The sequence below is a fragment of the Vanessa cardui genome, chromosome 13, assembly GCF_905220365.1.
Source record: "Vanessa cardui chromosome 13, ilVanCard2.1, whole genome shotgun sequence".
Lineage (NCBI taxonomy): Eukaryota > Metazoa > Arthropoda > Insecta > Lepidoptera > Nymphalidae > Vanessa > Vanessa cardui.
In genome coordinates this window covers 5,613,675-5,640,847 of record NC_061135.1, presented here as the reverse complement: position 1 = coordinate 5,640,847, position 27,173 = coordinate 5,613,675, and the positions used below count along the sequence as shown (strand labels likewise).

Below are 27,173 nucleotides of genomic sequence, written 5' to 3'. Positions count from 1 at the left end.
TTAACAAGTGCTCAAGACCGTGTCAGGCTTCTCAGCGTTATAATTTAAAGAGTCAAGTCACTGGTTAATTCATTACCCTCTAACAATCTTGGGACACTTTTAGGTAATGTTTTCGCATATCGATTGGTCTTCGACTGGGAACACCTCTGTGTTCTGAGCACAGATGCCCGTGTGGAAAGGAGGTGGACTCTTTCGGTTTACATGGTCTCTCTTGCCCAAAGAGTTCAGGCAGGCTGTTCCGCCACGGCCACGGTTCTCTTAATGACATAATAAAAAGGGCTCTTGCCACCATCGACGTTCCTGCTCTTACCGAGCCCTGTGGAATTAGTCGTGATGTTGGTAAGAGACCTGATGGATTAACATTGGTTCCATGGGAACGAGGTCGGGCCCTTGTGTGGGACGCTACATGTGTTGATACGTTGGCCCCATCTCATATCCGAGAAACAATGTTAAGAGCCGGTGCCGCTGCGGAAAAAGCTAAAGCAAAAAAAAGAACTAAATATTCGTGTATTACATATATCCAATTACATTTTTGTTCCATTTGCTGTCGAAATACTTGGCCCTTGGAGTAGTGGTGCAAAAAGCTTCATCAAAAGTATAACACCTCGCCTCATTGCCTCCACGGGTGACAGGATGGCTGGTTCGTTTTTTTCCGAGAGGATCGGAATTGCGATTCAACGGGGAAATGCTGCTAGCATTCTTGCCACCATTCCACGCGGTCAAGATTTATACAATAACTAGTTTTAGTTCATATTTGTATATATTTACGCATTTAATGTTGTTAATTCTTATGTTAATAAATTATTACTACTATAAAAAAAAAGGTATCTTCAAATAACAACAATGGCGTGCTATAGAATATTTATTCCAACAATGATAAAAACCGAGTTCAAGAATTCGTCTAAATGTACAAAACAATAAAAACATAACAAACAAAAAACATACAAAAAAAAATTAGATAGGATGCCTTGGGGTATAGCTCCACGCAAAAACAATATATAAAAAATAAGTTTTTATATTATTTATATTGCTCATTATCGTCGAGGCCATTCCAATTTCCTCAAACACGATTCCTCTTTAGTTAGTTAAAATTGGGTACCCTACTGATTCCAAATAACCCTATAGTATCATAATTGTAATTTTAATGTCATGGAAGAATTGTAATCACTTTCCCACTTACACTCAATTCGGAAACCCAATAGGTATATAAAATAGATATTTTTTTCAAAACTTTAACTTCAATAGCTATTTATTTTATATTAGGAGTATCAATACAATGTTTAGGATAACATTCATAAGTAATCCAATTTTTGGATCTTCATATACTGAAGAGGCAAACCTAACTAGTTTCAGAAATTGTAAATTGTTTCGCTTATTATTTTTGGTTTTACTTTTTAGATATATGAAGAAAACAAGTGAATGCCGCATAATTTAATTTATATGGTTATAAAGTTTTACCTTGAATTTACGTATAACAATTTTATACATAACACAATCACTTAAAATGTTACATAATATTACTCAAATAAAAACAATAATTGCTTCGAAAGTTCAAAAACTAGAACGCATATTGAGTGCTGCTTAGAATAATTAGAATATTCAGTTATGTACGGTACTATACAATTTCAATAATTATTTGTATTATAGTAGGAACTAAGCGAAAGGGTAAATTCTAAGACATTGTTGAGCTTTACATATAGTTTTATCATATAAGAAAAATAAACAACACTAATAAGGAGTTACTTAATACCTAATCTATTATAAATAAAAAAGTCATGTGAAGCAAACTGTTTATTGAATATTGAAATTGGAATGATTACATAATACATTGAAACATTCTAAATATTTAATACTGCAATTAAATAGGTTGCTGGTTACATGTTCTCATATATTTTGCATTATTTCAAAAGCCACCACGAAGACGCAGTACCAGGTGAAGGGTAGACTCTTTCTGAATGTTGTAGTCTGATAGGGTACGGCCATCTTCTAGCTGCTTGCCGGCGAAGATCAATCGCTGCTGGTCTGGTGGAATGCCTTCTTTGTCCTGAATTTTAGCCTTAACATTCTCAATGGTGTCAGAAGGTTCCACCTCAAGGGTAATGGTTTTACCGGTGAGGGTCTTCACAAAAATTTGCATACCACCACGAAGACGCAGTACCAGGTGAAGGGTAGACTCTTTTTGAATGTTGTAGTCTGATAGGGTACGGCCATCTTCAAGCTGCTTGCCGGCGAAGATCAATCGCTGCTGGTCTGGTGGAATGCCTTCTTTGTCCTGAATTTTAGCCTTAACATTTTCGATTGTGTCAGAAGGTTCCACCTCAAGGGTAATGGTTTTACCGGTGAGGGTCTTCACAAAAATTTGCATACCACCACGAAGACGCAGTACCAGGTGAAGGGTGGACTCTTTTTGAATGTTGTAGTCGGATAGGGTACGGCCATCTTCAAGCTGCTTGCCGGCGAAGATCAATCGCTGCTGGTCTGGTGGAATGCCTTCTTTGTCCTGAATTTTAGCCTTAACATTTTCGATTGTGTCAGAAGGTTCCACCTCAAGGGTAATGGTTTTACCGGTGAGGGTCTTCACAAAAATTTGCATACCACCACGAAGACGCAGTACCAGGTGAAGGGTAGACTCTTTTTGAATGTTGTAGTCTGATAGGGTACGGCCATCTTCGAGCTGTTTGCCGGCGAAGATCAATCGCTGCTGGTCTGGTGGAATGCCTTCTTTGTCCTGAATTTTAGCCTTAACATTCTCAATGGTGTCAGAAGGTTCCACCTCAAGGGTAATGGTTTTACCGGTGAGGGTCTTCACAAAAATTTGCATACCACCACGAAGACGCAGTACCAGGTGAAGGGTAGACTCTTTTTGAATGTTGTAGTCTGATAGGGTACGGCCATCTTCAAGCTGCTTGCCGGCGAAGATCAATCGCTGCTGGTCTGGTGGAATGCCTTCTTTGTCCTGAATTTTAGCCTTAACATTTTCGATTGTGTCAGAAGGTTCCACCTCAAGGGTAATGGTTTTACCGGTGAGGGTCTTCACAAAAATTTGCATACCACCACGAAGACGCAGTACAAGATGAAGGGTGGACTCTTTTTGAATGTTGTAGTCGGATAGGGTACGGCCATCTTCAAGCTGCTTGCCGGCGAAGATCAATCGCTGCTGGTCTGGTGGAATGCCTTCTTTGTCCTGAATTTTAGCCTTAACATTCTCAATGGTGTCAGAAGGTTCCACCTCAAGTGTAATGGTTTTACCGGTGAGGGTCTTCACAAAAATTTGCATACCACCACGAAGACGCAGTACCAGGTGAAGGGTGGACTCTTTTTGAATGTTGTAGTCGGATAGGGTACGGCCATCCTCAAGCTGCTTGCCGGCGAAGATCAATCGCTGCTGGTCTGGTGGAATGCCTTCTTTGTCCTGAATTTTAGCCTTAACATTTTCGATTGTGTCAGAAGGTTCCACCTCAAGGGTAATGGTTTTACCGGTGAGGGTCTTCACAAAAATTTGCATACCACCACGAAGACGCAGTACCAGGTGAAGGGTGGACTCTTTTTGAATGTTGTAGTCGGATAGGGTACGGCCATCTTCGAGCTGTTTGCCGGCGAAGATCAATCGCTGCTGGTCTGGTGGAATGCCTTCTTTGTCCTGAATTTTAGCCTTAACATTCTCAATGGTGTCAGAAGGTTCCACCTCAAGGGTAATGGTTTTACCGGTGAGGGTCTTCACAAAAATTTGCATACCACCACGAAGACGCAGTACCAGGTGAAGGGTAGACTCTTTTTGAATGTTGTAGTCTGATAGGGTACGGCCATCTTCAAGCTGCTTGCCGGCGAAGATCAATCGCTGCTGGTCTGGTGGAATGCCTTCTTTGTCCTGAATTTTAGCCTTAACATTCTCAATGGTGTCAGAAGGTTCCACCTCAAGGGTAATGGTTTTACCGGTGAGGGTCTTCACAAAAATTTGCATACCACCACGAAGACGCAGTACCAGGTGAAGGGTAGACTCTTTTTGAATGTTGTAGTCTGATAGGGTACGGCCATCTTCAAGCTGCTTGCCGGCGAAGATCAATCGCTGCTGGTCTGGTGGAATGCCTTCTTTGTCCTGAATTTTAGCCTTAACATTCTCAATGGTGTCAGAAGGTTCCACCTCAAGGGTAATGGTTTTACCGGTGAGGGTCTTCACAAAAATTTGCATACCACCACGAAGACGCAGTACCAGGTGAAGGGTGGACTCTTTTTGAATGTTGTAGTCGGATAGGGTACGGCCATCCTCAAGCTGCTTGCCGGCGAAGATCAATCGCTGCTGGTCTGGTGGAATGCCTTCTTTGTCCTGAATTTTAGCCTTAACATTTTCGATTGTGTCAGAAGGTTCCACCTCAAGGGTAATGGTTTTACCAGTCAGGGTCTTTACGAAAATTTGCATACCACCACGAAGACGCAGTACCAGGTGAAGGGTGGACTCTTTTTGAATATTGTAGTCAGATAGTGTACGACCATCTTCCAGCTGCTTTCCAGCGAAGATCAAACGTTGCTGATCTGGGGGAATGCCTTCTTTATCTTGAATTTTTGCTTTTACATTCTCAATTGTATCGGATGGTTCGACTTCAAGGGTAATAGTTTTTCCCGTGAGAGTCTTCACGAAAATCTGCATTTTGATAACTGCAATAAAAAGTAGGGCAAGTGAGGACTAAAACTTAAACTTTGATTTTTATTAATAGGTACTAAACGGGTGAATTTGAAAGATGTTGGATTCAAGACAATGAACAAAGAACGATCACGATAACAAAATGGCGTCTACAATGTCATGACCCACAAAAAGTAGCGCAATGCGCAATAGACATAATCTAATTAAACCACCTTAATTTACTTACCTCTAAATCAGATTCCAAATTAAAATTAATATCTGAGTTTCTTTACAACTACAAATTAAATAACGTGAACTACAATATAAATGAATACTAGACAAAATCTTATCACGGGAAAAACTAGCTTGCTTCTTAAATTGATCACACAAGAAATGCAAGTGCAGGAATGAGTAATGTCAGAACGAAGAACGTCACTTTATTTATTATTGACATGCACATTACTAAATAGTGAAGTGAATACGAACGAAGAAACAAAAAATGTCTATGGTCTTTAATAAAGTTTGTATGAAAATTAAAAGAGAAGCTTAATTTAAATTCAAATTAATATTAGTAAAACCCTTACTTTGAAAAATATAATTTTTATATATAATTTTAAATGCGATAAATCAAACTGTCTTCTTCAGCTTCAATATTACGACTCAATTTTTTTATTTACAAACAACAAACATCTATAAAAAAATAAATATATTTTGTTATTAATATATAAGACATTTTACATAATTATATCGAAAAAGTGAATATGTGAAGAGTTCAGATTGTTAAGAATTGGTGATTATTTTTATACACCTACTCTTTAATACGAAACACTCAAATTAATTTTAATTTAAATACAATCTGTTTATTTTCTTACTTCTATGTATTCAAAATTATTTTGCTAAATTGGTTCCGATAAAGATATAGCAGAAGCATAAGGCCTATTTCATTTTTTAGAATCAAAATTAATTCATTTTGAAATAAAATGAATAAAAGGCAAATTTTAAGTATTTTATTTATAAATTAAGATTTCGACAGACGTGTACTTAGTGATAAAATAGAATATATAAGTGTCGTTTAAGTTGCAATATAATTAATAATTAAATGTAAATATACATTTGTTTCAAAACATGTACATTATTCAAAAAAATTCGTTGAATTTCCTTAAAAGTAGTGGCACACGCCATACAAATATGGGATCAAATGTGTAGCGCTTAGATTACAAGCTGGGTAATATATTATTATTTTCGAGTTTATTATGGCTACACTGTAGTCAAATGAAACTAACTGTCAAAATTAATCTATTTTGTGACTTTTGTCTGATTATCGGACGGGCGTATTGATGTGTTCAAGGATAGTAGATTCTTTCTATTAGATTTCCTGTAGTCTTCTTGTATAATCATTGATTAAAAAGTATTCAGTATTTATAACTGAAAACATAACATTACTCATATTAATATTGCTGTACTGAATACATATTAGGTCGTAATCGTTACTTGGTGTCATTTTATTTTGTTTCTATCATAAACACATAAAGATAACTTAAAATTGTTGTGTTACTGATGTGAATAATGTATGAATCATCTTGTTCCAAATAATAAATATTATTTATTAAGATTTTTTGGTGATAAGTTATAAAAATGGCTGATCTTATTCGAGCAATGGGAGCGCCGATAGGACCCCCTATAAAGGATAAGTTGGGTTCACCGTCGACGGAATCTGAAGATGGTGGTGTTGATATTGGAGAGTTAGCGGCGGATTTAGAGCTAGATGAAGCTGATGGGCCAAGTACTAATGGTATGTCCATATTTATTAAAGTTAGATTTAAAATATCAAAATATGGCAATGAGTAGACCAATTTTTTCGATTATTAACGCTTATAAGATTTATTGGGTATACCAATAAGAAATATCATTGCTTAATGTTGATGAAACTATAGGTGAGAGACAAGCTGTGCTAGCACCACCAGAAACAGAATGGTATCATGGCCGTTTGGATAGATACACTTCTGAAGAAAGATTATGGGCAGCTGGAAAGCATGGTAGTTACTTGGGTGAGTTACATTTTTTTCTATTACACCTATTCTTTTTGGCTTGGTGGTTTCTTGATTATTTTGAATGGTTTATCTTAAAAGTTAAAGAGAATGATGAAAAAATTACATCATTATGTATAACTATAAAATAGACAACTGGAACAGAAAAAGTAAAATTATGAAGTAGTGTTTTTATTAATAGATAATATAATTCTGTATTTTACCTCATTGTTAATCTTTAAATTTTACATTCATGTAAAGGTGCAGTCTATTCTCTATCATTAAAAGTAATTAAATACCGGTATAGGTGCAATAGGCTAGGTTATAATTGGTTTGTTTTGGTGTTATATTAATCTGTGTAAATATAAAGCTTAATTTGTTTGATAATAAATATAGATGTTGAAAATTGAATTATTTAAACACAGTCAGCATGTATGATTTTGTAATTTTTACATAGGTTTAAGGTTTCTATGCAATAATATGTTACCATTTAGTTATATCTGGTTATAGAGCCATATATTTATCAAGATAGCACAATTCTTTTATGAGTTATAAATAGTAGTATTTGAGCTATACATTGTTCAATGATTAATTTTGAATTTAATTATTTTTTTGTTCTACTTAAGTGGACAACATTATTAACAAACATTTGTCTTGTCAATTTTCCGTATGATTTAAATTAAGTATTGTTTTTCCATTGTATCATGTTTAACAATAGCAGTGTTTCCCTGTGTTATCTCTTTTGTTAAGTCTGTGTAAAAGTACAGCTACTTACACTTACAAAAAACATTTATTACGCTATTGTCATTCAAGTACTTGTTTATTCAAATAAGTGAAGACAATGTCTTTGCATCTTCAAAGAAGTTTTCATATTTGTATTGATTGTATAACAAATAATAATACATGGCCTATGTTTTTGTTTGATTTATGCAATCATTGTGATGCTTCTAGCAATCATTAGTTGTAATTGGTATTCCAACTAAAACTATTAATAATTTAGTTGCAATGTGATGTTGGCCTAAATTTAAAATAATTAAAACAATGGTGACTTTGTTTTACCTAAGTTTTGTATTTAACAAATTTCATATAACTTGAATATTTAATGTACAGAAATTATCTGTGATATTTTGACACAAATAAAGCCCACAAAAAACATTTTTTTTTTTTTTAAAATGTGCCAGCCAAGAATTACATATAAATGAATCATATTTAAAATTTATTAATTTTCTAATCAAATGTATCTTAAAAAAAAGACAGTATGATGTAGTGACCAACAAAAGATAATATGATTATTTTGACTCTCTGAATATGTCTGAATGCACATTGGTTTCCATAAAACCTGACTCAACTTCCATATTTAATATGTATGAAGCTATACAATGTTTGTTTATTTTGGTTAATATGTTGAATCATCACTCCACCTTAAAATTGCATAATTTTTTTTACTCATTTTCCATCACTAAACAATAGTAACCATTGTGTTTCGATAGTAAAGGACTTTCTGGGATTTCTTACTTTAACATTTGAGATCCTAATTGATTTTATAATTAGATATAAGAAGGTATGCTCACAGTGCTGTATTCCGAATAACTAGATTTTATTTGTTGCAGTGCGTGAAAGTGATCGCAAACCAGGATCATATGTGTTAAGCTACTTGGGTCGCACAGGAATTAATCATTTCAGGTATTCTATTTGCTCAAAAACAATATCATGTGTATTGTTTGTTAATTATAATTTTTCCTGGTACCTAAAATAAATATAATGTGATTTTATAATGGGTAACTGTTCGTAAATGAAATTTTATGAATTTCCATGAATAATATGTTATTGAAAAATAACTTTCTAAAATATATACATGTTTCAATTTTTATTGCTAATGTTATTTTTTTTTTTTTAATTAGAATAACCGCAGTATGTGGTGATTATTACATCGGGGGACGTCAGTTCGACTCCTTGACTGAATTAGTAGGCTTTTATAGTCACTGCTCAGATCTGCTGAAACGCGAGCGATTGGTCGAACCCGTACCACCTCCTGAACCAGTTAATGACAAAAAGGTAAGTTTAGATAATGTTGTCTTAAATTTTCGCGATTATTACACATTTAAATAAAACTAGTTATAACGGATTTTAATCGCGTATATTAGACGCGTATGGTAGACTACCTTACCTACTCGTGACCACGAACGCTGTGAAGTGCTCGAAACGTCGGGATGTCCAAAATAATTAATATACGCGATTAAAATCCGTTATAACTAGTTTTATTTAAAGGTACGTTGATGTTTTTATTATGTATTTGAAAAATAAAAATATGTCAAAAATGTTTTGTTTCTTAAATTAGTATTCAATTAACTTAAATGTTATTTTTATACAGCGTGTGGTGGCCATTTTACCGTACACCAAAATGCCCGACACGGACGAGTTGACCTTCCAGAAGGGCGACATATTCTTCGTACATAATGACATGGGCGACGGCTGGTTGTGGGTCACCGCACACAGGTTTGACCTTCAACGCTAATAGACTCGTTATACTCTATAAATGTTACTAAAACCTTGTCGTTATAAACTATTTATCGATTACTTTATATTAAATTGAAAAATATTAATGTGATATGGTTGTATGACTGTATGTACGCATCTAGCACGTGTTACGGAAAACATAAACTAGTAGCTCTTAGATCTTAGTTACTAAAACCTTGTCGTTATAAAGTATTTATCGATAACTTCATATTAAATTGAAAAATATTAATGTGATATGGTTGTATGACTATGTACACATCTAGTACGTGTTACTGAAAACATAAACTAGTAGCTCTTAGATGATTTTATATTTACCCGAAAATTATACCTTTATGTAAACAAAACTAGGTTTTCCAGTTTTTCGAAAATTTTCATTTTTCGAACGTTTATTTTATTTATACTGGCCAAATGCAACAAAAAAAATCATTAGAGGCAGAAGAGATAAGGTACTGAACTGTTTTTACTTTGCCTAAATATATTACACAAACAATAATTTAAGAAAAAAAAAAAAAACATTTGAAACAAGGAAAATAGCTCTCGATATTTGTTATTCTACATTTGTTTTCTTTTTTTCGTGGTATGTATATTTTACCTGCTCGTATTTATTAGTGCGTAATTCCTTCCAAGTCAATGATGAGTGTGAAACGTAGGATGTGGTTAATTATAATAAAATACTATTATAGAATGTATGATTCTTTTTTTGAACAGTGACTAAGTAGTTTGACGCGTTTCTTTATTTTTGTTTTTTTTTTTTTTTTTTTTTTTTCATTATAATATTTCCTGTTACTTTGTAGGGTACAGTCGAACTATTAATAACAAAGTAACTAAATCATACTAATATATATATATTTTTTATCACTTGAAAAATATTTAGTTTGTAAATGTATTGAATACGATACTACTAATAATATTAACGTGGAAATACTTTTTATTATATGAACATTAAGACATTTTAAGTTATTTATTTATTAAGGCAAACACAACAGGTTACAATCACATAGAGAATATTTCTTAAACATTAATAGTATCGAACAGATTATAACCCTAAGGGTGCATGCACAACATGACGGGATTGCCAATTATTACAGTTAACAATTTCCAATACAGGGGAAACTATGTATTTTATTTGAAATTATACAATTATTATAAATGAAACACGTAATTGCAGCGTATGTTTAGCCGTAGCTTTTCACGTATATGTTCATCCTTAATAATTCATGAGGTCGCGCCAGGTCAAGTAGAACTGTCAAGGTAGAATGATTACCCTTCACGTTCGAGATTTATATTAAAACTGGTACAAAATTATAAAACAAAATCACGGATTTAAAACAACTTCACTTTCTTGTCGTGTAACTTTATAATACTTAAGATTGTAAATTAAAATGGTTATTTTTATTACTTAAGGTATTAATTTCGGGATATTTACCATGTTTTTTTTTTATTTTTGACGAGACTGAACTGTTCTCTTGAACAAGACATTCGTAGATAATGTCGAAATATCGAGCTCCACCGAACAAAAATAAAAAAAACATGGTAAATATCCCGAAATTAATATCTTTAGTAATTTATAATACTTATTCATTTTAGCCTATTAAAGTTACAATGTAAGAATATTCATTACGTTCAAGAAATGGATTGTCTTCACTGACAAATTTAATTGAATATTTTTATAAATTAATTTAGTTTTTTACCGGTTACAATACCTATCTATGGTGGTAGGGCTTTGTGCAAGCCCGTATGTGTAGGTACCAGCCACTCATCTTATCTTAGTTATTCTACCGCCAAACAACAGTGATCAGTATTGTTGTGTTCCGGTTTGAAGAGTGAGTGAGCCAGTGTAACTACGGGCACAAGGGGCATAACATCTTAGTTCCCAAAGTTGGTAGCACATTGACGATGTAAGGAATAGTTAATATTTCTTACAACGTCTTTGTCTATGGGTGATGGTGACCACTTATCATCAGGTGGCCCATATGCTCGTCCACCAGCCTAAACCATAAAATAAAAAAACCTTTTTTAAAGTGATAATCACTTAGTACTATGTCCGAAATCTTGTCGCAATAGTATCAATCTACCAGTTAATTATTTGTATTCATAATATTTACATTACATTCTTTCATTTAAATTAAGTGCAACCTGCACTTATAATTTTTAATTTATTGATTTATTAATAAATATCGATAAAAATGGTTATTGCTTATCTCTAAGAAAGGAATAATTATACATTAACATGGTAACTTTCTTATTATATATAAAAATATAATAATATGCCTTATTTATCAAAGTTTTTTTTAAATGGCCAAGTTAAAAATAGCTAGTCTTATTATCGAAACGAATACCGTGCCCCAAGACGGATGTATTAACTTTACGAAGCCGGAAACTAGGCGTTATTAGTTTATATTTCCTCCTCGTGTCTAAACAAACATAATAAAAATCAAAACAACTTTAAACAAATCTTATATCTATTGTATTGGTTTTAATTGCAATATATTTCGAAACCCAGGCAAGCACCGCTGAATGTGTATGTGCTTAATTTGTGTTTAAAATTTATCTCGTGCTCGGCGGTGAAGGAAAACATCGTGAGAAAACTTGCATGTGTCCAATTTCAATGAAATTCTGTCACATGGATATTCCACCAACCGGCATTGGAACAGCGTGGTAGAATATTCTCCGAACCTTCTCCTAAAAGGGAGAGGAGGCCTTAACCCAGCAGTGTGAAATTTATAGGCTGTTGTTGTAACTTCTATGGCAAATAGTATTTGTCGTTAATCATTATAATTCGTCCATCGAAAATGAGTAAAGTAACATTTTAATCGTAAAGTAACATTTAAAATGTTGCGATGAATGTATGAAGATTATTTATTAACTTGACGACCTCCATGGTCGAGTGATGTGTACACCGGTTTTCATGGGTACGCCACTCTGAGGTCCTGGGTTCGATTCCCGGCCGAGTCGATGTAGATTACCATTCGTTTTCTATGTCGTCTTGGGTCTGGGTGTTTGTGGTACCGTCGTTACTTCTGATTCCCATAACACAAGTGCTTCAGCTACTTACATTGGGATCAGAGTAATGTGAGTGATGTTGTCTCATATTATTTATTTATTAAAAAATAATTGACAGAACGGGGGAGCAAGGAATGATCTTCAGAGAGTTAGTCGAGGATCTGGACCCGTCTATTGATCCGAACACCGTGTTCTCTTGGTTCCACCCCAACTGCACCAAGAGTGAGGCTGTTGATATGCTCGTGAAAGCAGGTCCTGGCAGTTTCCTCGTCAGGTATGTCTCATAGCATACTGATATGCTATTTGTGCTCATAATATATATTCGAGGGTAATCCTCGAATAATGTATGGCTGATGTAAAACGGAAGTCTCGATAAGATTTTTGTTGTTTATTTGAATTATGCTTGGTCTTCTAATGTCATACATTTTAATAAAATACATTTGGGCATATTTACCACGATTAAAGTATGACATTGACGTATTATAACTATATTACATATTACAATCAAGTAAGAATATTTTTTGTATTTACGTAACTATTTGAATTTGAAGCCACCTATCTATATATCCACTTTTTTTCCAGACCCTCGGACAATTCTCCCGGAGATTACTCCTTGTTCTTCCACATCAACAATCAAATCCAAAGGTTCAGAATTGAGAAGAAGGGGGTGAGGTACCTTATGGGTGGAAGGACGTTCGAATGTCTGGATGCTGTCATCAACAGATACAGGAAGGAGCAGATTGTGGAAGGGCACACGCTGGGGCAGCCCGTGAGTTATATTATAAATTTGGCTTTGATTATTTATACGTCTTGATAGAATGTTAAAGCTTTGTTAAGCAGTTTGGTACTAAGTACGCGTACACAAGTCAAATAGTCAATCCTCTTTTATTTAGGCTGGATCTATTTTGAATTCTTTTATTTTCCCTGTGTGTTGTACAATAAAGTATAAAGGACAGTAGTGTGGCGTCACGCACACCAAGATAATAAAGTTAGCTTCTTTGTTTTAGTTCTTTTGTAGTGCAACACTCATATCTAGATATATAAATAATCTAAGATTTTTAGTTATTGTTTGAAAATGTGCCAAGATTGCCGAGATGATAGAATATGTGGATCTTAATTGAATCGATGTTTATCTTGCCCTCGGCAAGTAAAAAATAATAAAATAAATATATTTGTGTCTATAATTACGTTACTTGTGTGTTCACCCAAGTGGACTGGTCGCTCTATGTCTTTTTTATTTCAAATATTCATATGTACTATTATATTGCTAACGACTCATCATATTCGTAATCGTTATTTACAAAAAAATCTATAAAATATTTATTCATTCGTTTTGATAAGGACTAATATCGTCATGTCATGTCATGATAAAAATATTAACGTGAGCTGTCGTTTTTTTTTTATCAATTTTAAAAAAGCATTTCAAGAATTTTCCTATATACAGTTAGAAATTTAACAGATTTCACGAACTAAGTTTTCGTATTCACTCGTAAGAAAAGCGATCATGCCGTAATTTTTCTCTCTCTACAGCTTTAATCCATTAAAATTTGTTCACTAAATTAACAATACTAATAATAGTAAGTTATTTTATTTCTCTAATTCACAGTTGATCGCCGAAGGTCATATAATAGAGCCGCAACAAAACGCGACCGGTGCTGCGGCTGAGAAAATATACGCCACGCTTCGGGAGTGCAGGGACCAGATCGGCCTCAAGAAGATGAAAGGCATCAAACACCAGGGCTACCTCCACAAGAAGTCGGACAAGGGCGCCAAGAAGTGGAAGGCGTTATACTTCGTCCTTTTACAAGAGGGGACCGATACACATCTCTACTTCTACGATTCTCCGAAACGAACAAAACCGAAGGGGTTGATAGATCTATCCTGTGCATATCTGTATCAGGTAATTTGATGAGTTTAATTTTGAAAATTTCTTAATAATGTTCAAAGGGCAAATCGCTGTTTTATTTGAATCTGTGGACGTTTGTTATGACCTTGATCGAAACATATTATCATAACAAGTTATTTCTTGTCAGGGTTTCCGTTTTAAAATGATAAAATATTTGTGATATAATATTAATGATTGTCGTTAAATAAACCCGAGTCGAGATGGCCCAGTGGTTAGAACGCGTGCATCTTAACCGATGATTGCGGGTTCAAACCCAGGCAAGCACCGCTGATTCATGTGCTTAATTTGTCTTTATAATTCATCTCGTGCTCAGCGGTGAAGGAAAACATCGTGAGGAAACCTGCATGTGACAAATTTCATTGAAATTCTGCCACATGTGTATTCCACCAACCCGCATTGGAACAGCGTGGTGGAATATGTTCCAAACCTTCTCCTCAAAGGGAGAGGAGGCCTTTAGCCCAGCAGTGGGAATTTACAGGCTGTTACTTTACATTTTTTTTTTAAACCCCTCTTTGCTCGCAGGTGCACGAGTCGCTGTGGGAGCGCGAGTTCTGCTTCCAGCTGGTGGAGCGCGCGCTGCCGTGCCTGTCGACGCACACGTTCCTGGCCGCCGCCGCCGCGCACGAGCTGCGCGCCTGGCTCGACGCGCTGCGCCCGCTCTGCGTGCCGCAGCAGGCGCGCCACCACTGCAAGGTGAGCATGACCTCACCGACCGCTTCATGTCTTGTTTAGGAAGTTGAACGCTGACTTATTACAGTCTCGCCCAACTCAGGATTCGAACCCGCAACCTCTACACTGGGAAAAGCCAGCTAGAGTAGAGAATGACGACCTCCATGGTCGAGTGGTGTGTACACCGGTTTTCATGGGTACGCCACTCCGAGGTCCCGGGTTCAATTCCCGGCCGAGTTGATGTAGATTACCATTAGTTTTCTATGTTGTCTTGGGTCTGGGTGTTTTTGGGTACCGTCGTTACTTCTGATTGTCCATAACACAAGTGCTTCAGCTACTTACATTGGGATCAGAGTAATGTATGTGATGTTGTCTCATATTTATTTATTTATTTATTTATTATTAAAAAAAAAAGAGTAGAGAACACCGAGTTCAGGAATTTCTCGCATTTAAAAACATAATCTTTATGAGTGAGGGCTTGTCTCAATGAGGTGCGTGCGCGCAGGTGGCGCGCGTGGTGTGGCTGCGCGCGCTGCGCGTGCGCTGCGTGACGGCGCACCGGCTGCCGGCGCGCCTGGCGCCGCGCCCGCACCTGCGCCTGGCGCTGGGCGCGGCGCCCGTGGCGCGCACGCGCGCGCGCCCCTCGCCCGACCCGCACTGGGACGACGAGTTCGTCTTCGAGTGAGTGCCCAACTCGTAACTCTACTCCACTTAGTTGCGGTTTATTTATTTTTATTTTATTTATTTGGGAAACAAACAATTTTAAAAACACTGTAATATAAAACAAAAAATCAGAAATCAATCAAGTTTCCACTTAAAAAAAATAACAAATTGAATTAAATTAAATTTGAAAGTAAAACAAAACTAAAAACTGCAAATACATTATCACTCTAGGTAAAAGAGTTAAAAACAGAATTTAAGATATCACGAACTGCTCTTTTATAAACACCAAACACCAAATTTACCAAGTGAATTGTAATAATTATTATAATTTTACTTGTTTCTAGTGATGTCCCACCAGATGTAACTTCGTTTACGATTACGGTGCATAATACCGGAAAGAGAGGGAAAGAGTCTGAAGTAAGTATATTTAGAATATATTTTGTTTCTCTAACTTTTGTTCAGTATTATAGTAATTTTAGAAATAAAATCTTATGTTCAAAGTAGTAATAATAATCATGATTGTTATATTCTAAGTAAATATTAGAAATACAAATTTTTGTTAATTTTAATCAGGTTGCGGAATTAACGATAGAATTAGCAAACTTAGCTAACGGTGAAGAAATCGAGGAATGGTATCCACTCGCTGGCATGACCCCTATCGGAGAGTGGGGTTCTTTGAGGCTTCGAATAAGGTAAATAAATCAGAATTGCTTCATAGACATTTGTAGCTAATACTTATGTACCGTGTTGTTTTGTATTTAACGAGTCACTATTATATATCATTACCCAACCGGCTGATATTTTGCGTTGCTTAGATGTGACTTATACGATTTTTTAAATTTTAGTAAGTTGCCCAATGCTCTTTGTAATGAAACCAAAGTTGTGAAGGGTTAATGCATAAAAACAGACTGTAAAATTTGATAATTGATTAAAATTAAAAAATCATACATATTTATTATATCTTTTTTATTTTTTGTATAGATACATGCAAGAGTTGGTAATGCCTCGCGAGGAATACAACCCGCTTCGTCAATTACTTTTGGAACCAGGTTTACCAGCAGTGAAGGCCCTGGCTGATCTTTGCCGTACTGATAGACAACCTCTGGCGACATGTAAGCTTTAAATGATTTTAAAATCATATTAAAAATTCTGAATTGTATGGTGTTGTTAGTACTACCATACTTTCCATCAGATTAGTTTCCCGTTCAACTTGTCTTAACCTAGCGTATGACAACGCCGGGTTGTGTGTGGTAGTACTTTCGATCAGATTGGCTTCCCTTTTTTGACGACCTCCGTGGTCGAGTGGTGTGTACACCGGTTTTCAAGAGTACGCCACTCCGAGGTCCCGGGTTCGATTCCCGGCCGAGTCGATATAGATTATCATTAGTTTTCTATGTTGTCTTGGGTCTGGGTGTTTGTGGTACCTTCGTTACTTCTGACTTTCCATAACACAAGTGCCTTAGCTACTTACATTGGGATCAGAGTAATGTATGTGATGTTGTCTCATATTTATTATTATTTATTTATTTATTTATTTATTTATTTATTAACTTGTCTTAACCTAGCGTATGACAACGCCGGGTTGTGTGTGGTAGTACTTTCGATCAGATTGGCTTCCCGTTCAACTTGTCTTAACCTAGCGTATGACAACGCCGGGTTGTGTGTGGTAGTACTTTCGATCAGATTGGCTTCAGGTTTATAGACATTTATTCTCAAAAAGACAAAGTCGCTTACATGAGAACACACAGAAAAAGTAAGATAACATCTGTGTTCGTCTTAAAATAACTAGCCATTCAACGCATTAGTTTGTTATTGTTCAAATAATCATTTTAAATAAAAATAATAATACAATAACTTACAACAACTTCCCTTTCAACTTGTCTTAACCTAGCGTATGAGTATAATGGTCACTAACGTGTGTGTGGTGCACGCAGCCGTGCTGCACGCGTTCTCGGAGTGCGGGCGCGGCGCGGAGCTGGCGCGCGAGCTGGCCACGGCGGAGGTGTCGCGCGAGCCCGACCACCGTGCGCTGCTGCGAGCCGCGTCGCTGGCCACGGCCGTGCTCGACGAGTTCATGCACGCGCTCTGCAAGCCCTTCCTGCAGGTGCGACCCCAAGGGTGCTATGCTCATATTAAAGTGTAGACCCCTAGCGCAACGGTGCTATGCTCATACTAATATATACTACAGAGTTTGTTCGTGTTTTCAAAAATCAAAATCAAAGTATACTTTATTCAAGTGGGCTTTTATAAGCACTTTTGAATGGTTATTTAACAATTAAGTGAAGCTACCACCGGTTCGGAAAGTAGATTCTACCGAGGCAACAAGGCCTTCCTGCAGGTACGATCCCTAGCTCATACTAAACTATACTACAGAATTTGTTCGTGTTTCAAAAATCAAAATCAAAGTATACTTTATTCAAGTGGGCTTTTATAAGCACTTTTGAATCGTCATTTAACAATTAAGTGAAGCTACCACCGGTTCGGAAAGAAGATTCTACCGAGGCAAGAAACTCAGTAGTTACTCTTTTTTCAACATTAAAAAAAAATACAGTCATGTTAGTTCATACAATTATTTAAATTAGGTAATATATCCTGCCGGAAAGTCAACAGGTATTAATTCTAAGCTTTTTTATCATCTACAAAATCTTGTATCGAATAATACGCCTTTTTTACCAATGTATTTTTTATGAACGATTTGAATTTACGAGACGGCAAAGTAAAAAATGTTTGAAAGTGTTTCTTTAGTACATTGTCCATGTCTTATAAGCCTTCTCCTCGAATCAATTTATTTATCTAAAAAAACCGTATCAAAATCAGTTGCGTAATTTTAAAGATCTAAGCAATACACAGGGGACAGAAAGCGGTAAGCGATTTTGTTTTATAATATATGATATCTATATGATTATATTTTATCATCTTCTTATGTTGCTGACACCGACTCCAATTATAACAATAATTATAACTACATGATATAATCGTTAATCGACTTTTAAGTAGTCTAATATTTTTCATTTCATTTAACTTAGGAAGACTCTAAAAAATATGTTGAATACGCAATTATTTTTATTACTTTTTCGTGCATATTCATTTGTTTTAAATTAGTGTTTTGTTTGAAGTCGGTTTTTCTTTTTGTTAAAATTTTATTTATTTTTTTATTTTAAGTGAAGCTGATGTTGACTAACTAATTTTTTTTAATATGGATAGATTAAGCGTTCCGTTTATATGAGTCAGAAACTACTTCGAGGACAATTTCAAAGGAAACTTGCGAATAAAGCAAAAATAGACTTTCGAAAATGCGGATTTAATACGTCACGCGGCGTAAACTACAAGGATCCCTCGAAAGAGCTGTAATAATCGAACTCAGCAAAAAAACTTTGAAAAAGGCCAACTATATTTCGTACATCATATGACATCACATCACATACACAAAATTTGATAAAAGATAGTAAGAAATTCTGCCCCATATCGCACCCTAACTGCGAGCCGTATAGGAGTTCCATCACTACATAGTATTAAACAAAGTCGCTTTCTCTGTCCCTATATCTTTAAATCTACGCAACGGATTTTGATGCGGTTTTTTTTAAAAGATAGTGTGATTCAAGGGGAAGGTTTGTGTATATAATACATGAAAAATATAGTAAAGAAACACTGATAATTTTAGAAGTTTGCGATGTTCTGTAGTATATTTAGTATCAGTATTGCACCCGTGCGAAGCCGGGGTGGGTAGCTAGTTGATTATAATATTCGACTATGATAATTACATAAACATAACCACATTACGAAAGGTGACTCAAATATCCAAATAACCTATAAATAAAAGATTCGACCGAGTATCGCTAACGTGCTCCTCAGAATTGTTCCGTTCCCTTCCGTTCCGTTACTTTGTCATGGATCCTGTGCTCAGAACCTTACCAAACTTTCACCAAATTACCCTTGAAGTATATATTTTATAATAAAAAAAGAATTATCAATATTGGTTAACGTGATTTTCAGTTATTCACCTATTTGTCGCGCATATACATAATGCAAATTTAAGACTTATGTCGTTTTCACATGGATACCATCATCGGAAAAAAAAATAAAAAAAATGGGACCCCACGGGAAGCACTACCTTTCAAACAAAAAAAAAATTATCAAAATCGGTTCACCTAGTGAAAAGTTATGAGGTAACAAACATAAAAAAAAAAAAAAAAAAAAAAAATACAGACGAATTGATAACCTCCTCCTTTTGGAAGTCGGTTGAAAATCTTGTATCGAATAATACGCCTTTTTTACCAATGTATTTTTTATGAACGATTTGAATTTACGAGACGGCAAAGTAAAAAATGTTTGAAAGTGTTTCTTTAGTACATTGTCCATGTCTTATAAGCCTTCTCCTCGAATCAATTTATTTATCTAAAAAAACCGTATCAAAATCAGTTGCGTAATTTTAAAGATCTAAGCAATACACAGGGACAGAAAGCGGTAAGCGATTTTGTTTTATAATATATGATATCTATATGATTATATTTTATCATCTTCTTATGTTACAAATAAAAATAAACTTTTGTTAAAAAAGGATGAGATGCAATCGGTCGCATAAAGGGCCATGTGAATAATCCATTCCTAAAAGAAATATAAATAATTTAGTACGTTAAATAGGCTATTTGACAATGCGAAAAATAAATTATGAATTATTGTAATCAGTGTATATTATGAGTTTAAAAATGGTTGTTTACTAATGAAAGTTGAAAATAATACTTAATTTATTCAGAATTCCATAAATAAAAATGCATTTTTTTAAACGTTTATCACGTTACACAAAACGCTCCTGATTGGCCGGGCTTATGATTAAGTCACTTTCTTGTAAACTTTGCTTTTCTACTATATGTACCGCAGATTAAAATACAGGAAAGTGACGTCATCGACCCCATTGCAGGGCCATATTTTCCAAGTAGCGTTTTTGCGCGCTATTTAAAATGTAATTTTTAATATGACTTTTTTCGGCAAATTTGTACTAGAAATAAAAAACACAACTTTTATTGGGTTCCTTAACTTCTACTAAATAATATAAAATGGATTTAAAAAAAAACCAGGCTAATAGCCTATTATGTTTATACTATAAAAACAAAAAACTAATAATTTCTGATCGATTTTTTAGGCAGCTATAGCTGAAACGGTTCAGAAGCTTATCGATGCGAAACAATCAGCTGAATTGAATCCAACGAAAATGGACTCACCTGACGATGCTTGCAATAACGCAGAATTCCTGCTTATGATTCTCGACCAGGTACCGATATCATAACAATTACATACTAACATATTATAAAAGCCAAGTTTTTTCGAAAGTACAAAATCAAAACGTTTTTGAAAAAAAATATTTTTGTTTACAGATCACACTGTCAATATTCACGTCTCCGGAAGCGTGTCCTCGACCAGTCCGTTACTTGTGCGGTTGCCTGCAACGGTCCGCCGTCTCCAAGTGGCCAAATGAAAGATTTGTACGCACTCGAGTCGTGTCAGGTTAGATTTACCAATAATTTACGATCAAGTCAAAAAAATTAACCAAATAGAAGTAGCTTATGAGCAACTTAAATTCCTAATAATAAGTTCTTATAGTACGACACAAATTAGATGTAGCATCGGAAAATGCAATGGAATGAAAATAAAACCGATCACTGCCGATTTACACAACCAATAGAAATAGTTCCCTATCGCGCCATTCGACGCTATTGGTCGCTATAGATTCACGCGTCAGAGAAAGCAAGTGCATGAATATCGACGCGTCAAATTGACGAATATATTAAGTCATATGATATTACAAGTTATTACGTTTGTGTAAAGATCATATTCGCATCAGAAATAAATATTGATAATTTGGGATAGCGTACTTAATTCGGATGCGATCGGTTTTACGAATTTTGCCGATGCGACATCTAAGTTGTGTCGTACTATACATATATATGTTGAATATATATAGTTATAGATTATATCCATATATTTTTGATGTCTGGTAATTTTGGGAATCACAAAGCTACCATCTATATATAACATCCCAATTGATAGATTTATGTAGAAAAAGCAAACAAAATGTAACGATGTCAAAGGATTTTATTATCGTACTGACTTATTCTAGACCATTCTTACAAGTAAACTCGTTTGACACAAACGAAAAAGGAACAAAAATCTATATAGCCAGTAAAACATTATTAAAAAACTATTTATTCATAAGTCATTTTGTAAGACGTTATGACATCGTTTATATTAGACAGATCTAATACCAATAAGCCCGTGTCTCCCCTGGATTATATTAGACAGATCTAATACCAATATGCCCGTGTCTCCCCGGCAGCGTTCATATTCCTGCGCCTGATCTGCCCGGCGCTGGTGGAACCGCGCGCGTGGGGTCTGGTGTCGGCCGCGCCGCCGCCGCACGCGCAGCGCTCTCTGCTGATGGTCGCCAAGTGTCTGCAGAACCTCGCCAACCTCATCGAGTTCGGAGCTAAGGTACAGAATTTAGAAAAAAAAAACTTTCCTGAATTTTTTTTTTTTTATGGTATAGGTTGGCGGACGAGCATATGGGCCACCTGATGGTAAGTGGTCACCATCGCCCATAGACATTAACGCTGTAAGAAATATTAACTATTCCTTACATCGTCAATGTGCCACCAACCTTGGGAACTAAGATGTTATGTCCCTTGTGCCTGTAGTTACACTGGCTCACTCACCCTTCAGACCGGAACACAACAATACTGAGTACTGTTGTTTGGCGGTAGAATAACTGATGAGTGGGTGGTACCTACCCAGACGGGCTTGCACAAAGCCCTACCACCAAGTTAGATAGAATAAGCTATATTAACTTTTTTAAATCTTCGATCACCTTTCGGATTATTATTCATACCACAACATATCATTCGTTTCTATTTTTATATTTATGATATTAGTCTCCAGTAGATTTTAATTAAATTAGTTTATATTATATAAACAATACAAATTATGGTATGATGGTATGGGCATATAATGCGGAGGAATGAGTAACACATTGTGAGGAAGGCCTTGAGCATGGATGTGGATGGATATAGAGGTAGAGAACGACCAAGAAAACTATGGATGGACTGTGTGAAAGGCGATATGGTTAGAAAGAATGTTACTTGAGAGATGACGTCTGACAGAGAAGTATGAAAGGAGAAGACATGCTGCGCCGACCCCAAATAAAATTGGGAAAAGGGCAGGAGGATGATATATAAACAATACAAAATGCTTACGATAAAATAAGGACGAAATAAAGGCAGTTAATTAAAATTTAATATCAATAAATATAAAAACATTTATTTTATTTAACGAATTTATTTTAGGAACCTTATATGGAAGTTGTGAATCCATTCATCTTGAAGAACAAGGAACGAATGGTTGTATTCTTGGACCAATTGAGCTCCGTGCAGGATCCTGGTAATACACCGCCGAACTCCAATAACAACTTTGATATAGGTAAGATATAATAAAATTAAATATAATATATTGACCGCATAATTGTGTCACTATAAAGTAAAGTAAAGTAAAGTAACAGCCTGTAAATTTCCCACTGCTGAGATAAGGCCTCCTCTTCCATCAAGGAGAGGGTTTGGAACGTATTCCACCACGCTGTTCCAATGCGGGTTGGTGGAATGCACATGTGGCAGAATTTCGATGAAATTAGACACATGCAGGTTTCCTCACGATGTTTTCCTTCACCGCCGAGCATGAGATGAATTATAAACACAATTAAGCACAAATATATAGTGGTGCTTGCCTGGGTTTGAACTCGAAATCATCGGTTAAGATGCACGCGTTCTAACCACTGGGCCATCTCAGCTACTGGGCCATCTCAGCTGTGTGTGTGTGTCACTATGATAAATATTATTTTCTCGTTTGCAGCTAAAGAGTTAGCAACTATCCACCACATTTGTGTCTCACATTTAACGGAGCTCCAGAATTTGTCTAAGACTCAGCCAGCGATCAGGAAGTTGGTAACAGTGACTGAAATGCTTACCAAGCATAAGCATAAGTATCTTGAAATGATCAGATAGGATACGCCTTCAAAAAAAACAGGTAAATAATTTAATATAGTGTCATGAATAAAACATAGTTAATTCGTTCCTGTTGAGTTTAAATAATATGATAACAAGTATAAGACTTGAGATCCATTTATTATTTTTTATATTAGTTTACTGTAAAAGAAATAACACCATTCATAAGAGACTCTAATATATTTTAAATATTTGTAAAACATAGCATTTTAAAACCTTATAGATACAAGTTATGTACAGTCGGTAAGAAAAGGTTCGTCACTTTAAGATCTATTTTCGTGTGCTCAGTATGAGCGATAATCTGCTTTAGCGTTTGAGAATGACATATTGCGTCGCAATGATTTGATGTTTAGATTCAAAAGGTACTAAGGGTTTAAGACTTGGTATAGGAATGAATTTAAAAACTAACGAAGGTTTCCTTGCTCTGATTGTACACTTGTTGATATATTTTTAATCCTATTATTGTGTTTTGTTGTACGTTTTGACCATTTTGTGTAAATACAGAAATAATATAAGGGCGAAATATTAATAACCATTTAACGTGGGTAATTATATGTTTTTTTTTGTTTCAGGGTAAAACAGTAATGAGACAGCGTTAGCGTTAGGCGATTCTCCGCGCAGGACTGAATCTTAGTCGTACACGTGTAGTCATCCTTAGCTTTAGCTTCGTCTTAGTTTATTCGTATGAATACACAACATCGTAGCCTTCTCGTGCCAAACATGTATTCGTCGTTTACTATTTTTATATATTATTTTGTGTATGACAAACATTTATTTTATTGCCTATTTAGAGTATTTAAGGCGCAAATGGACAAAATAGCTCTCTAGTATTTAGGTCGTATTTATTCTTAGCGATTATTATGCGTTTAAATATTATTTAACCGAAATAATAATAATGGTACATGGCTAAAACATGTAAACACCAAGAACTATTCTGTAATTGGATATATTTCTTTATGTATCGTACATTGTATCAAGTTTTTTTCAGCATCTCAATTATTAGTAATAGCTATTGATTTGTCAGTATAATCAAGCTCATATAGTACATATTTACATAGTATAGGATCTAGAGGAGGCGAAGAACAACAATATGATTAAATTGAGTAGAAATTACACAATATTATAAAAAAAACGTAAATGGTAATTTTGCTACAATTTTGTACATGGTCCCCTTTTATACCAATTACCTCGCTTCAATGTGAGTGAATAAGTCAAGGTCGCTCGATTTAAAGTCTCGGAGTTATACTTGTTACATCACATAAGTATTACATTAGATTTATATATTTTACTATCTCCATGCTCTTAATTCGTATGTTAAGTCTAGATATATGTAGTGGTAAGATTATTCGACCGTCGATTGTGAGACACCAAAAATGTTTTAGAATGAAGAATTGAATGTGATAGATCTTTGTCTGAGTAGATATTAGAAAAAACGTGTATGTGAGTCCCTTTTTATTTCTTGTATAATAACTGCACATTTTTACAATTTATTCTGTGATAAAAAAGGTCTTGGAAGTATCTCTTTTTTATATTCGGTTATTATTACTTACATTCTTATAATGGCATTTAGAAATGATTTTTGTGCCTTATGGCATGGTTTTTGTTTTTAAAAAGTTACGACTGTTGTATTTTTCGTGCTCAACTAAGAAATTAATATAGTGCCATATTTAATATACAGGCGGCCATTTTGGCTTGCTTTTTTCTTCACTGCTTTCATTTGCATATTTTATAAATCATACTAAATCACTTAGCTTATTAAATTTTAAGTAATATTTATTATGCACACTTAATCTGATTGCATTTAATAATCCGTTATTATTTACTATTTTAAACTTTTTACTAATTAAAAGCTATTTTAAGGTAATACTCGATATTTGATGGGTAACACGCATAAAACCTTACTAACATTATGCATATTAATTGACTGGATTTTATTTTTACTTATTAAGGTATTTTAACACTTTAACTAGAAGTATGTTTCATCTTACAGATATTCGTTTTCGATCTCAAAATTCATATAATCGAAAGTTTTATACAGTTTAATATTTACAAATTGAATAGAAGCAATCATTTTTATAAATATTTTTAAATATAGAACAAACATGTTCTAGAACTGTATCACTACTATATAAACCGACTAAAAACGGAAGGAGGTTATCAATTCAGATTGTATTACTTTGATAGGTATTTCATTTTACTTTAGCTGGCTTATCCTACAAGTTAGTAGTTAACACTCCGTCTATATTATTTTTACTAATTGGTATAAAAGAAAATAATTAACAATATTTATCCTTCATAATAATTATTAGTTGCGTGTCTTATATTGATTAATATAGATATTAATCTTTATTATAGTTTTCCATAAACAATTTTAAAATTGTAACCAGCAAGTAATTCGTAGTGAAAAAGATAACCCAGAATAGTAATTAACTTTTTAATTAGCATTAAACACCACAATATTTTAGCTTATTCAATATATCATTGATAAAAGCATAGTAATTTCATTTTTAATAAAAAATATTTTTATTTATTAGTATCACTTCTTTAGTATTAGAAAGTTTTTATCAGGGGCATTATAGAATTTCAAAATCTAAATGGTATTTATTTTTTTTGTAACTTTTTATATTCATAAGAATTCGTAATCACGTATTTCCTAATGATTAAAAACCTACAAATATTAACACCAGACAATTTATTGTTAGATTATTATCAATTAACATATTATTATGAAAATTTTTGAAAAGAAATCTTATGTTATTTCTATATTCTGTTATTTTGTTTTCTTTTTTACGAACTAAATTATACGGTCGTTTTATTACTGAAATAAAATAAAATATATGTTATACAATATATACCACTCACTATACAATAAACAAAATCAAATCATTTCACAGTCAACCTAGTAGTTGGACTTTCTGTATTTTAATTGACTTATACTTGCCTCTGTACCCTGTACTACGATTAACTGATATATTACCATAATTATTATTAAGTAATAGATGTAACAAGTCCGTCTTTGGCAACGCAATTTATTGAGGCTAGTCTCATATCCGGGAAGGATCTTCTCATTTACACATTTAAAAAGTAATTTTTTACTATATACCAACACCTCCATAACAGTTGTAATAATGTGACTCAATGCATCGAAGTTAATTACATATTTTTTTAGCAATAGCTTGTAGTTGTATGTGTGTCGCTGTATTTAACTATTTTAGCTATTTTAGAGGACTATGTCTAGACTGATTTATGCTCTAATTTATAGATATGTTAGAGTTTTAATATGCACTAGGTTTTCAAGACAAATGTAATGATATAACAATATAATTAAACAGCTCTGAATAAGAAATTTTGTACTTCAATTAAAATAAAGGTATTATTTGAAATTGTTCATCCATTCATGGTTTTGTAAGGCATTTATATAATCTTGTATCGTACATACAACCTCATATCTTCAATCCAATTCTGTTACTTCCATTATTTATTCATAAAAAGGAAAGTTCAAAGCATTGCTGACAAATATTATTCTTGAAAAATTGCAATATTCCACCAATCATAATTGGCACTTGTTAACATCAGCATGTAAGACTGTTGCTTTATTGATACACAAGTTATTTTTATTTCAAAAAATATTGCAGTGTTGATTTTAAATTGTAGCATTGATTACTGTTAGATTTTGTGACTGTTTTATAATCTCTTTATATTATACTAGTATGTACTGTTTTTCA

The 27,173-nt window shown here is 34.4% G+C and overlaps 2 protein-coding genes across 2 annotated transcripts; one reads left to right on the top strand and one right to left on the bottom strand.

Annotated features, from left to right (window-relative positions):
• Positions 1–1,778: 1,778 nt before the first annotated feature.
• Positions 1,779–5,047, bottom strand: LOC124534797 (polyubiquitin-C). The gene is made up of 2 exons (XM_047110812.1): positions 4,866–5,047; positions 1,779–4,653 (listed from the first exon to the last, which is right to left on the bottom strand). The coding sequence occupies exon 2, from the start codon at positions 4,643–4,645 to the stop codon at positions 1,904–1,906; it is 2,742 nt and encodes a 913-aa protein (XP_046966768.1). The 5' UTR covers positions 4,646–4,653; positions 4,866–5,047; the 3' UTR covers positions 1,779–1,903.
• Positions 5,048–5,906: 859 nt separating this feature from the next.
• Positions 5,907–26,992, top strand: LOC124534796 (ras GTPase-activating protein 1). Its single transcript, XM_047110811.1, has 20 exons — positions 5,907–6,410; positions 6,553–6,666; positions 8,256–8,328; positions 8,547–8,700; positions 9,017–9,141; positions 12,284–12,439; positions 12,748–12,934; positions 13,772–14,065; positions 14,594–14,764; positions 15,246–15,421; positions 15,748–15,820; positions 15,977–16,095; positions 16,385–16,515; positions 17,338–17,507; positions 20,544–20,672; positions 20,776–20,905; positions 21,735–21,889; positions 22,738–22,870; positions 23,297–23,470; positions 24,021–26,992. The coding sequence occupies exons 1-19, from the start codon at positions 6,254–6,256 to the stop codon at positions 23,446–23,448; spliced, it is 2,799 nt and encodes a 932-aa protein (XP_046966767.1). The 5' UTR covers positions 5,907–6,253; the 3' UTR covers positions 23,449–23,470; positions 24,021–26,992.
• The last annotated feature ends 181 nt before the right edge of the window (positions 26,993–27,173 follow it).

Excerpts from the sequence above, each read along its gene's own strand:
- LOC124534796 (XM_047110811.1), top strand. The coding sequence starts at position 6,254 with ATGGCTGATCTTATTCGAGCAATGGGAGCGCCGATAGGACCCCCTATA. Across the intron at positions 6,411-6,552 it reads TGATGGGCCAAGTACTAATG|GTGAGAGACAAGCTGTGCTA; the intron begins GTATGTCCATAT and ends ATGAAACTATAG. Across the intron at positions 21,890-22,737 it reads TCATCGAGTTCGGAGCTAAG|GAACCTTATATGGAAGTTGT; the intron begins GTACAGAATTTA and ends AATTTATTTTAG.
- LOC124534797 (XM_047110812.1), bottom strand. The coding sequence starts at position 4,645 with ATGCAGATTTTCGTGAAGACTCTCACGGGAAAAACTATTACCCTTGAA.